The sequence below is a fragment of the Perognathus longimembris genome, chromosome 8, assembly GCF_023159225.1.
Source record: "Perognathus longimembris pacificus isolate PPM17 chromosome 8, ASM2315922v1, whole genome shotgun sequence".
Taxonomy (NCBI): domain Eukaryota; kingdom Metazoa; phylum Chordata; class Mammalia; order Rodentia; family Heteromyidae; genus Perognathus; species Perognathus longimembris.
The window spans coordinates 18616273-18628968 of record NC_063168.1 but is presented as its reverse complement, the minus strand read 5'-3'; the positions used below and the strand labels follow the sequence as shown (position 1 = coordinate 18628968).

The window sequence follows — 12696 nt, the reverse complement described above, 5'->3', positions numbered from 1 at the left end:
ACCAGAATCGATTGCTTCTTCTTCTTCTATTACAGCCCCCTGTCTCCATGTCGGTCACTCTCTCACTGGGCTGAGCTTTGTGAGGGGAAACCACATCCCTATTCAGCTTAGTCTAGCAACTGAAAAAGAAGTAGAAATATAGCCAATATTTGTTGAATTACTTTTAAATTCAAGCCACAAATATATTTCCTCCCATACCTTCCTGTTGATATTTATATAATCATGTGTGATTTTTCCTTTTGATTGTAAAAAGATACCATTTGCCACACACCCATAAAAAGGCTAAAAGGAAAAGGGAAATAGCAAGTGCTGGTGGTTCACATGTAACAGGAATGTTCATATATGGCGGGAGTTGGTACCATCACTTTGAAATCTCTTAGTAGTATCTACTAAAGCTGGCTCTTACAGCAACTGACCCAGCAATTCCACTCCCAAGTATACGCTCAACACAAATGAATGCATGCTTCACTAAAAGTATCACCACTTTATGGTTACTCCTACATAGAAAATATATAGGTACTTATCAGCAATAGAATAGATAAGGTTAGTTTGTAATGATTACATGGAACAATATGAAAGAACTGGATTAAAATATTATTGAAGATCAAGAATAAAAATCCTTACTATGATTATATAAAATATAAAAATAAGCAAAATGATCTTACACTATTAGCAACTGAAAGAAATAGGAAGTGGGAGTCCCTGGGGTTGGTATCTGTTTCTTGATCTGGGCATTGATACACTCACTTTGTACCATACTGTCTATGTACATTGCACTTAATTTTAATATTTACCTTTGTGTGTGTGTTTATGTATGTGTGTACTTGGGCTTGAACTAAAAGCCTCACATTTGTAGTTAACTATGCTCAAGACTGGCATTCTACCACTTGTGCCACACCTCCACTTCCAGCTTTTCACTGCTTAAGTGGAGGTGAGCGTCTCAAAGCTTTGTCTGCCCTAAATCGTAGTCCTCAGATGTGAGCCCCTGGAGTAGCTAGGATTAAAGGTGTGAGCCACTGGTGCCTGGCATTATTTCTATTTTTCTGAGGCAAGGTCTTGCAATGTAATCCAAGCTGGCTTAAGAGTTCACCATGCAACCCAAGCTGACCTTGAATTTAGGATCTTCCTGCCTCTGCCTTCCAAGCAATAACTATTTAATACGTTTTGTTTGGAAGATGGAAAATATTGGTGCATTCAAAGAATTTTGAATCTTGTACAGCCCTGTTATCTTGAAATAACTGTCGCTAATATTGTAAATAATACCCTTCCTTTCTTTTTTACCCTTCCTCCTCCTCCTCTAAAGTTGTACATACATAGAAGAGGTGGGGGAGGGGTGTTCGCGAACAGTGTGTGCTTTGGGTCTTTATGATAAACCCTAAGCAGTTTACTTTATTTTATTTTATTTTCACGACGGTGGGACCTTAGGGATCTGCTGTTTCGCAGGTGCTGGGCACCGCAGCAAAGCTCAGCTGCTCAGCTCGTCCCTCCCGCCCCTCCCCTCCTCCCCTGAGGGTGCGAGCGCGCACGCGAGACTGGGCCGCCGCGCACTGACGGTTGCCGTGGAAACCAGCCGCGCGGCGGCTGCGTGGGAACCGCCGAGCCGCCAGCGTCTGCAGGAGGTCGAGGGGGACCCGGGCTCAGGCATGGAGCTGCCAGACCCCGTGCGCCAGCGCCTAGGAAATTTCAGCCGGACGGTGTTCAGCGACTCCAGCCGGACGGAGCCGGAGCGCCAGGAGGGTCCCGGTGAGTGGCCCAGGCCCACGCACGGGTTTTGGAACGCCCATGTCTTGCCCGAACCTAAAATGGCGGTTCCGGCTTCAGCCCAGTCTCCGCAATGCGGAGAGCCAAAGAAGGAGCTAGGCCCGGGACCTGGAGCCCGGCCGGCCGTGGCTGGCCGGGTGCCACGGGGCCGGCGCACTGCCAGGGCGGCGCCGGAGGGCGTGCCAACCTTTCCGCCGCGTGAGGCCCAGCGCTGCCTGGGAGGAGACGCCAATACCAGCTTGAAGGAGCGTCCTCTGCAGCCCGGGCATCCGCCCAGGCCTGCCCCGGCTTTCCTGTCCAGGGTGGGGGACAGCAAGAGGAGCCTCCATTCCTGATCTCAGATCTCCCCAGTGAAATAGCATCACCCTCTCTGTTCTCCTAGCAGAATCATCACGCTTCTTTCTCCCCAAGCTGTTTTCCAGCAGAAAAGACCATTTCATAGTCACTGTAAACCGCTATCCATATCCATTGGCAGCTGCCATGTACGTTGACCTGCATCAACACTTCCCCTTCCTGCCTTCTTCCCTCTGGTCTATTTATAACCCTTCTCCTAAATCTAGTAACAAAAACCAGGATGCTACGTGCAGCATGATGACAAGTGATCATGCAGTTCGCTCCAAAACACCTTCACCTCCCGAGTCTTCATGTTAGCAAACCATGGGCCAAACCCATGTGGTCTTCACTCACTGAATAGTTTTCCTTTAGAAAAAGGTTGGTTTGTGAGGACTTTTTTTTTAAGGGAACAGAGGGAAAAGTCCCTGTTTTTGCTTCTTGATCTTTTGCCTATTTCTCAGATGTAGGCTTTTATTATTATTTAGGATGATGCATTGAGGAAAATGTCAACAATTAGGTTTCTGCATTTCTGATTCTGAAAATGGGGCCTTACAGGAGCTAAACTCGGATGACGCACGCATGGTGCGCAGGTTCAGCAGATGTTTACTGAAAAGGCCAGATAATATTGTATATTTTATAAGCTATACATGGCTTCAGCCATGATAGTACTTGTAGTGGTCGCATGGACAGGGCCCTGTGCCAATAAGGCTCTGTCTATGGACACCAAAATGTGGCCATGTTTCATAAAATTTGCACATTATTACAAAACATTACACCTCCAGTCATCTGAACATGAGAAAAACACATTCTCAGCTATGAATTCAGAAACATTGTTGGCCAGTGGTCTGCCCAACTACACTGATGTTTTAATTTAAATTATGTACATTATGAACTTGAATTTTTGCGTAATTTGATTGAACCCACGTGCTAGGGCAGGTGCTTTATCACTGAGCTTATCTCTAACATTTTTGGTTGTTTGGGTTTCTTTTTGTGCCAGTCCTAAGACTTAAATTCAAGGTCTTCAGGCACTGCTTCTGAGCCTTTTGACATAAGACTAGCCCTCTACCACTTGAGCCACAACTCCACTTCTGGCTAATTGGAGGTTAAGAGTCGCACTGACTTTTCTTGCCTGGCCTGGCTTGGAACCTTGATCCTCAGATCTCAGCTTCCTGAATAACTAGGATTATAGGCATGAGCCACCAGCACAAAGTTGAATATTTTGTGTTTTGAAACAGGGTCTCACTAAATTGCCCAGGATAGAAGAACTCATGATCATCCTGCCTTAGCCTCTCAAGTATCTGTGCAAATTTTCAACTACAATTTCTGTCCCCAAAGTATTAAAATGTTCAGTTTAGCCAATTTATCATTATTTTTGCACATTTTTAAGTATATTTACTTATACTGCAATGAAAAGTTTTTATCATTCTCATCTCCACAGCTGACCACAAATTATGCCATTATGGATGAAAAAAAAATTCTAGGCTGGTGAGTTGTCTTCAGGTTTAACATTTTAAGAATTCATTGCTTTATCATTGGTAATTTAATAAATTAGTGCAGGGAAAAGTAGATGATAATCAGGCCTTTTGATATGAAAGACCATGATTAGTTCTTACATTTTAAAATTATTGTGACAGCTAAAAAGACTTAGCTGTAGAAAAAAAGTTTTCAAGATATATTGTACTCAAATTGGTATGTCAAATTGAAACCCCTTTGTACAGCTACTTAAAGATAATTGGACAATTATTTTTAAAATGTTACGGTTTTGCTGCTGAGTGCTGGTGGCCCACACCTGTTACCAAGGCAACCTCAGGTGGCTGAGATCTGCAGATTGTAGATTAAAGCCAGCCCAGGCAAGAAAGTCTGTGAGACTCTTTTATCTTCAATTAACCACCAGAAAACCGGAAGTGGTGCTGTAGCTCAAAGTGCTATAGGGCAAGCCTTGAGGAAAAGAGCTCCGGGACAGCACCCAGACCCCGAGTTCAAGCCCTAAAATCAACCAAAATAATAATAATAATAACAGTGTTAAAGTCTTTGTAAAATCTTACATTTAGAGAAACATGTTAAAATGCTTATCTACTCTTCAGAATTTAGTTACATTTAGGATGTCTTTTATAAGACTACATCTTTAAAATCGGTTCTTAATTGAGGGCCCTTCTCCCTTAAGTGAAAGCAAAAGGTAGTATGTAGTCATAATATTGGAACTCATGTAACAGTGGCACAGATCATGTCCTGTGACTATGCATTCACAAGTTCTTTCTGTTCATGTGTATTTAGTATTGACAATGTATAAATCAAGCTCTTGGTAATATGAGGGTCTTAAATGGTCTGTGCTTACAGAAGATTGCATGAATAGATAGATGAGAAGGAAAATAGACTAATCCTATGGAGTATCAACTATGTATGTCACAGGACTATGGGAGAAATAATTTATAATGTGTCTACAAGCAGCCTGTGAGGGAGTCTTAATGTTCCCATTTCACATATGATGAAGACTCAAAAAGATTAAATCATATCACAGCCAAGTGCCAGTGGTTCACTCATATAATCCTTGATACTGATTACCTAAAATCCTTGGTATTAATCCTTGAGAATGAAATTTTAGAGTAAGCCTAGACATACAAATTCACCAGCCTCTTATTTCGAATTAACTGGCAAAAGCTAGAAGTAGAAACATAGTACCAGTGGTAGAACCAGCTATCAGAGTAAAAGCAGAGCAAGAGGCACTGAGTTCAAGCCCAAGTACTGGTATACACACACACACACACACACATATGCACACACTCACTAAATAATAATAATTTATCACAAGTATGGCTTCTAGGTTCATTTGGACTCCTAAGCCTATATATAGTCTTTTCAAGGTACTGGCCTGTGTCTTGGTGAGAGGAACCAGGGCGCTTTTTTCTTGTTTTTGTTTTGGTTTGTCAGGACTTATATAGTTAAAAGTGATAAGTACCTGGAAGGAAAGGAGGATTTTTTTCTGGGTGACAGGAGCTATATCAAAGAATTATGGAAAGGTAACATTAGATTGAGCATTAAAGAATATGTAGGACAGGGTTTTCTGAAAAGAAGGCTGTGTCTATAATTTTACAAAAGATTTTCATAAAATTTTATGAATGGTGAAAAATGTATATAAGATTATTAACCTATGAAAGATTTGGTTTCATATATTTTATACATTGATTTTACAGGCTCTTTTAAGAAGCCTATGAAGGAAGCAATTGCTACTGTTCAACAGGATTCGTATTTGACATGCCACATTCAATCTTTACTAATAGTGTCCAAAAAAGAAAAAAGTCAGCAAACAGAAATGGTCAAATAAATATTGAAAAATATATAATGATACAAATATATAAATATTTGAAAAATATGAAGCATACCTCCAAGTAACCAATATTTGAACAAAAGGATATTAGGATGAATATTCTTTTCACTGTAAATTTTTATAAGTGGGCCTGAAATTTTGAGTTTTATTGCACCAACATTAGTTATTAATTCTCTGGGAATGAAAGATTTCTAGGGCAAAAACCAGGATTAAGAAAATGTTCTGTGGTCTCTTCTGTAGATAATGAAATGGTCTCCAGTTTGGCATTACAGATGTCGCTTTACTTTAACACTTACTTCTTCCCACTCTGGTGGGTGAGCTGCCTTATGATGCTTCACATGAAGGTGAGTCTGTCCTTAGCTTCTGTCCTTCCACAACATCGTTACATTGTCAGCAGCAGTTCTTCATTTTCTTTTTGTCTAGGCTAGGCCAGTGCTACTAGATGTGAATGTCTACAAACGTGGTTTGCTTTTTTTTTTTTTTAGTATTCAGTCTTGCCTGATTACTACAAATTCATTGTGATCACTGTTATCATCCTAATCACCTTAATTGAAGCCATCCGGTTGTACCTGGGCTACATGGGCAACCTACAGGAGAAGGTAGGCTCGTCTCCCTTTCAGTGCTGTGCATTAATACAGTAAGGTTTTTGTACAAGTACAGGCAGTGAATGTGATGGAAAGACACCAGCTTGAGTTTCAGGCCTGGACCCATCTTGACCATTTCTCCCACTGTAGTCAATTTAATCTGTTTAATCTCTTCAGCTCTGGTTTCCTCATATATAAGATAAGGAAAATAATATTTATTTCCCAAGCTGGTGGAGATGAAGTGAAATCATTATATAAAGAATGAAAACAATCAGTGTATAATAATTGATAGTTTTCTCTCTTACCACTCTTGAAAATTTTTGTGTAATTCATCATGTCTCTTTGGATCCATCCTTAATGAGAAGTAGAGAGAAATTACTACATATTCTTTTTTTTTTTAATGCTAGGCCCATGTTTTCTGAATCATCATGCCTGCCTAACCATCTATAATTTATAAAATGTTAGAATAATTCTGTGGTTTTCTGGGGCTTTAAACTATGCTCCCCTAGCATATCTTACAGCACTTAAAAAAATTTCTTGCCATTTCTTAACCCAACCATCCAGGCCAGGCTGTGTTGATTCCCAGTCATACTTGATTCACATTTGCTTACTTATCCTTCTTCCTCTGTACCACTTTTAAAAGCCTGTATACATCCTTGAAGTCTCTTTCCTGCCCGAACATTTAGTTCTTGTAACATCTGGTCTTTCCTTCTAAATGCTGCATTTAGTTATTTACTAAAATGTGCTGCTCTAGGACTGTTTTCCCATTTACTTTGCTCAGCTAGACAGTAAGCCCTTTAAAGGCAATGACTGTGTCATATTCCTTTTCAATTACTCCTGAAGCCTATAAGTATAGATCCATGGTAGTACTTGGTAGTACATGGTACTTGTTTGTGTATAAACCAAAAACGACATTTTACTGATCTTACTACTATTGCGTGTATCACTGCAGGTTCCCGAGTTGGCTGGCTTTTGGCTTTTGAGCCTTCTACTACAGCTGCCTTTAATTCTGTTCTTGCTCTTTAATGAAGGCCTCACAAATCTGCCCTTGGAGAAAGCAATACATATCATCTTCACTATCTTCCTTACTTTCCAAGTTATTTCTGCATTTCTTACCTTGAGGAAAATGGTCAATCAGTTGGCAGTTCGTTTCCATCTCCAGGACTTTGACCAGCTCTCTGCAAACAGAGGAGACATGAGAAGGATGAGGCCATGTGTAGAAGAGATCTGAATCAATGCCCTTGGGTGAAAATCTGAAAGATGATTCTAGAAGACTGCAAGAGCTAGGAAAACATCAGAAATCCAGCATGAAAAAGGAGGCAAAGCACATGTTTTGAGTTCTTGCTTTCTAGCTCTGAAATTCCCAGGTTGAGGCAATGGTAAGACTTGGTATGGCTCGTGAAAACTGTGAAGTATTCCTAAAACCTAGATGTTGTCTGCTTGATCTTGAATCTGCTTTTTTATTTTGCCAACTTTTCCAGGTGTGTGAAACTCTTATCTATTGGAGTCACAGTTTATTTGTTTTACTGTATTTTGAGTGGAATCTGTAACTAGAAATTTGTATATATATATTTTAAACTTGTCGGTTATCCATATCTTGGCTGTAAACCTGACCAAGTTTCTTGAAGCACACAGAAATGCTTCCTAGTCAGTATGTGTATGTATTAGACTATGTTTGAAAACGAAGAGGACAGATTTTCATGTTTGCTTGGGTTAAGTTCTAACCCAAGTCTGGTTATACTGAAGAAAAGAAGACAGATGGATTATCATGCCTTAGAAATGTAACTTTCATAAAACCATGTTCAGTATTTGTGATGGTGGTGATGTGAAAATTTTTGGCAATAAAGTATAAGCTATTTATGTTTTTAAAAATCAGCAACAAGCCATTTTTGTCTTGTGTAATTCTTTTGGGCTATGGATTTCTATTATGGATTTCTATTCAAGAGAAGTGAAAAAAATCATATATTAGAGATCCTTCTCTGTTATCTGTAGTAGGCAATATGGTCAACACATTAAATGAACCCTACTAGGTCACTGTTCACTGAAGAAGTGCTACACACCTACTAAATTCACATGAGGCAAATTTGAAAACCCAGATACCTGTTAAGACACACAGCTAAGATGGCCAAAAGGGACAGTAACCCTCAGCCAACATGAGATGTTCCCTTGTAAATAAAGGAACCTATTTAAGGAAATGTGGTTGAGAACAAAGTTGCTTGATTATATATGAACATTATTTGAAACAATTGTTGGATTATCTTTAGAGACATCTTTTTCTCTCGAGTTTTCTTATTTCCTATAGGCACATAGATCTTTTTAATTAATGTATTTTACTGAGGGAATAGTTGCAGCAACATTAAAAATTGTTCCTTCCAATTTTCTCTTTCTGAAATTCATGTTAATCTTAGGATTTCTGTGCTTCACCTTAGTTGGATGGGAATAGAGGGTTGCAGAATTATTTCTGCTCTTATTATATATAAAGTTCAACCAAAAAATTTCTCCCACCTCACCCATGCAGTAGCTTATTAATCTTTCCCTATACCAAAGCAATTACTAGGTATACAATAATAATTTGAAATTCAAAACAGACCTCTCTTTGAATATTTTCCTGAAACTTGTATTTGTTTGCTCTTATTTTTCAGATAGAAATAGGCAGGTGAGGGCTGGGGATATGGCCTAGTGGCAAGAGTGCCTGCTTCATATACATGAGGCCCTGGGTTCGATTCCGCAGCACCACATATACAGAAAATGGCCAGAAGTGGCGCTGTGGCTCAAGTGGCAGAGTGCTAGCCTTGAGCAAAAAAGAAACCAGGGACAGTGCTCAGGCCCTGAGTCCAAGCCCCAAGACTGGCCAAAAAAAAAAAAAAAAAGAAAAAAAAGAAATAGGCAGGTGATTCTATAAGAAAATATAAAGGGAAATTAAATCTACAAAGCAGATAAAGAGATGATCAAGAAAGATCTATTGTACTTCAGTGTTTTCTCTAGAATTTTGTTTCAAACCTGAGGCTCTTCTAGTTTCAGGTTTAAACTATGGAATTAGTAAATTAAAAACTAAAATTAATAAAAGTATTAGTTGTAATCATAAACATTTTTTAGATGACAATTTTTTGAGGAAATCTTCATTTATAAAAAAGTTCAGGTAATTTTGCTGTAATAAACACATGGCTTAAAATGCACATACAGTAAAGTAGAAAAGGAAGAATCTAAGAATATACATTAATAGGGCTGGGGATATAGCCTAGTGGCAAGAGTGCCTGCCTCGGATACACGAGGCCCTAGGTTCGATTCCCCAGCACCACATATACAGAAAACGGCCAGAAGCGGCGCTGTGGCTCAAGTGGCGGAGTGCTAGCCTTGAGCGGGAAGAAGCCAGGGACAGTGCTCAGGCCTGGAGTCCAAGGCCCAGGACTGGCCAAAAAAAAAAAAAAAAAAAAAAAAAAGAATATACATTAATACCATGACCAAGTCATTTGTTTTTTTTTTCTCTAAGCAATAACCATGATTTCTTTGCAGTAGGCTGAAACAATGTTTCCTGTTTCAGTCTACCTGATCTTTGCCTCCCAAGTAACTGGGATTACAGATGTGACCTATCCCTAACCCCTAGAAATGCTTTTTTAAAGATAGCAGTTGTGTTGGTGGCACACCTACAATCCAAGTACTCAGGAGGCAGAGGCAGGAGGATCACGAGTTCAAGGCCGGCCTGGGCTATTTTAGGGAGACCCTATGAAAAAGCAAAACTAAACAAAAAATGTACCAGCTGGTGCTGGTAGCTCACACCTGTAATCCTACGCAAGGGGCTGAAATCTGAGGTTCAGAAACAACCTAGGCAGGAAAGTGGGTGAGACTCTCATCTCCAAGTAACCATACACATACAAAAAAACCCAAAAAACAAAAAACTGGAAGAAGAGCTGTGGCTCAAGAGAGAGAGCACCAACCTTGAGCAAAAAAGCTCAGGGATAGCACCAGCTTCAGAACTGGCAAACACACACACATACACCAACAGATATAAAAATATAGTTGAATTAAGCAAAATTGTATGCACTACATTTTGGAAAATGCAAGTGTTTTCCTATGTTTTTACATAATCATAAAGCCATTATCTTAAATGATTGCATAGCAAGAAAATATACTATAATTTATGTAACTCCTTTTTTATTCTTGGATATCTCTGATGCTTCCTTCATGTACACATGTATCCTTATAATGAACATCTTGTGCACATTGTTTTTTACATCTCTTTTAAATGTATAAGCCAGATTTGCAGAAGTGAAGTTTCCAAGCTATAAGATAGGATCATATTTAAGGGCTCTTGATGCATATTATCAAATTTTAATGCCTTCTTTTTGCCATTCACTACCCACAACTCTAAAAATATTACAAGGAAAATTTTGACAAGGACAGTCTTAGGAACTTTGGTTCCATGTTTGTCTTTGTATTGCGAGTGCCACCACACGAATACTGAATGTCCTGGGAGGAAAAAAAAAATGTAAAGCTATGAGAGGAGAAGTGCAAACAATAAAAAAAAAAAGATTTTTGAATTAAGGAGAAATTGATAAGGGACAGGAAAGGGATTAGGCAAGCTGGTCACAGTCAGCGACAGTGAGATGTGACAATAAAAACTGGGTCAGTGAGTTGGGACAGCCCTAGGACATAAAAAGACTGAAATGAAGTAAAGCTCTGGATTACTTTGTTCTTGAATATTGAATTTTTTCAGAAGCATAGAGCATGAAATATTATTGTGATAAGCCTAGATTGGAAACACAGCCAAGAAAAAAAGAGCTCTTTAAGGGATGGTTTCAATCGTACTGAAGGAATAATTTGGTTTGGTCTTAAAACGGTTCAAAAAGTAAATTGACATAAAGCTTTTGCATAGCAAAATAGGTATAGAGACAGAAAACAATGAGGAAGCAAAATAGTTTACCTGTACATTTATTAACATGCAAAGTATTAGATTTTGGTCAAAGAAAATATCAGATGTAACTGCTGTATTTTGTATGTACAATTATGAGTATCTTTTCGTTTTAAGAGACTTAAATTTCAGGATTTTAAGCCAATGAATTATTGTAAGAATTATTTAAAATACCTACACACATATTTTTAAACATTCATGCCTTAGAAAAATGTGTTTACATATAGCTTAAGCCACAAAATTTTCTTTTGGGCCAATCCTAGGGCTTGAACTCAGGATCTTGTGTTCTTATTTGGCTTTCTCCTCTCAAGACTAGGACTCTACTATTTGAGCCACAGCTCCAGTCCTATTTTTTTTTTTGGTGATTAATTGGAGATAAGAGTCTCATGGACTTAGTTGCCCTGACTGGCTTCCAACTACAATCTTCAGACCTCAGCCTTGTGAGTACCTAAGATTACAGGCATGAGTCACCAATGTCTGGCTTGCCACAAGGCTTAAAATTTGGCACATAGATTTATATCTTCTTGAAAATGAGCCCAAGCATGGGTGTGTAATATTAAGCCAAAATTATGAAATAGCAGAACTCCAAATGCAGAATACACACCGTCAAATATAGCATGGATCATACATTATGTGAAAGCTCAAAGACATTTGGAAGTTTATCTTAGCAATATGATCAAGCTACACAACCCACAACTGAACACCTTTGTCTGGAGGGTCTTTTCTCTAAATGATATATGCAGTCACATGGTTCCTGTCTCAGTTGAGCATTCCCCATTGTGATACAAACTAGGTGTTTTGCCTTCAGCAACATTAAAAATGTAGGAATGGTCTTGTCTTTAATTTTTCAAAACCTTAATAGCACTATATTTGGTGGATAGGAAAGTGGTATTTATCAATTCATCACTAATGGTTTTTAGTTCCTGAGTTTATTTATAGTTTAATTGAAAACACATCAGAGACACTTCTTGCTAGTCCAGCCACAAAGAGAAGAATACTTAATGTTCAAGTTATATACACATTTAATAATGCTTTTATAAATGTTGGATTCATTATTGTTTAGAAGTACTAAAATGACCACTAGAGAGATGTAGAAGTTTAGGACTAGGAAGGCAACAAAAGTAGTAAAGAAAAAAGGGGGGTACCCATGAGGTACTGTCATTACTTATTTTAATTCAGTATCATGTTTATGTATGTAAAGACTGAGCCAGCATACTACAAAGGCCAGGTAAATTTTGGGATGCAATTCCGCTGCCCCTCAGCAGTATTGTCAGTCATTTCATGTTGCTCCAAGTATACTGGCAGTTACAGAAATGTGGATTTGATTCACTTTTTTAATGGAGTTACCTTTTGTAGGCTAATGAGAAGGATTGCCCTTTGCTGGAGTAGGTCCTTCTGAAATGCTAAGCACTTTCATGGCTATCTTATTTACCCCTCAAAGTTACTATAAGAAGGAGGAACTTCTGAGAGATGCAATTCTATCATTGTGTAAATATCATATAAACTAAGACAGAAACAGTCTATAACCTTAGGTAATATAATCTTAGAGAACTACATTCTTATAGACAATTTGTCATTGACTGAAAAGCCATTATGCAGTGCATGACTATAATTGTGACATTAATGTTATGATGATAATGCCATTTCCCGTTTTGAAAATGAGGAAAAACGGAGTTGCAGAGAGGTTGAATAAGTTAACCAAGATCACACAACTGATGATCGGCAGAATCCACATTCAAATAGAAACACTCCAAGGCTTGCCATGTAGTTCTGTTCCACAGGTT

At 38.7% G+C, this 12696-nt stretch overlaps 1 protein-coding gene across 1 annotated transcript; it reads left to right on the top strand.

Moving 5' to 3' along the window:
• The first annotated feature begins 1543 nt into the window (after positions 1–1543).
• On the top strand, positions 1544–7869 carry Tmem17 (transmembrane protein 17). Its single transcript, XM_048352597.1, has 4 exons — positions 1544–1743; positions 5660–5763; positions 5905–6018; positions 6956–7869. Exons 1-4 carry the CDS (start codon positions 1644–1646, stop codon positions 7232–7234), a joined length of 597 nt encoding a protein of 198 aa, XP_048208554.1. The 5' UTR covers positions 1544–1643; the 3' UTR covers positions 7235–7869.
• The last annotated feature ends 4827 nt before the right edge of the window (positions 7870–12696 follow it).

Coding starts and splice junctions, on each gene's coding strand:
- Tmem17 (XM_048352597.1), top strand. CDS start 1,644: ATGGAGCTGCCAGACCCCGTGCGCCAGCGCCTAGGAAATTTCAGCCGG. Junction 1,744..5,659: donor GGAGCGCCAGGAGGGTCCCG/GTGAGTGGCCCA, acceptor TCTCTTCTGTAG/ATAATGAAATGGTCTCCAGT. Junction 6,019..6,955: donor TGGGCAACCTACAGGAGAAG/GTAGGCTCGTCT, acceptor GTATCACTGCAG/GTTCCCGAGTTGGCTGGCTT.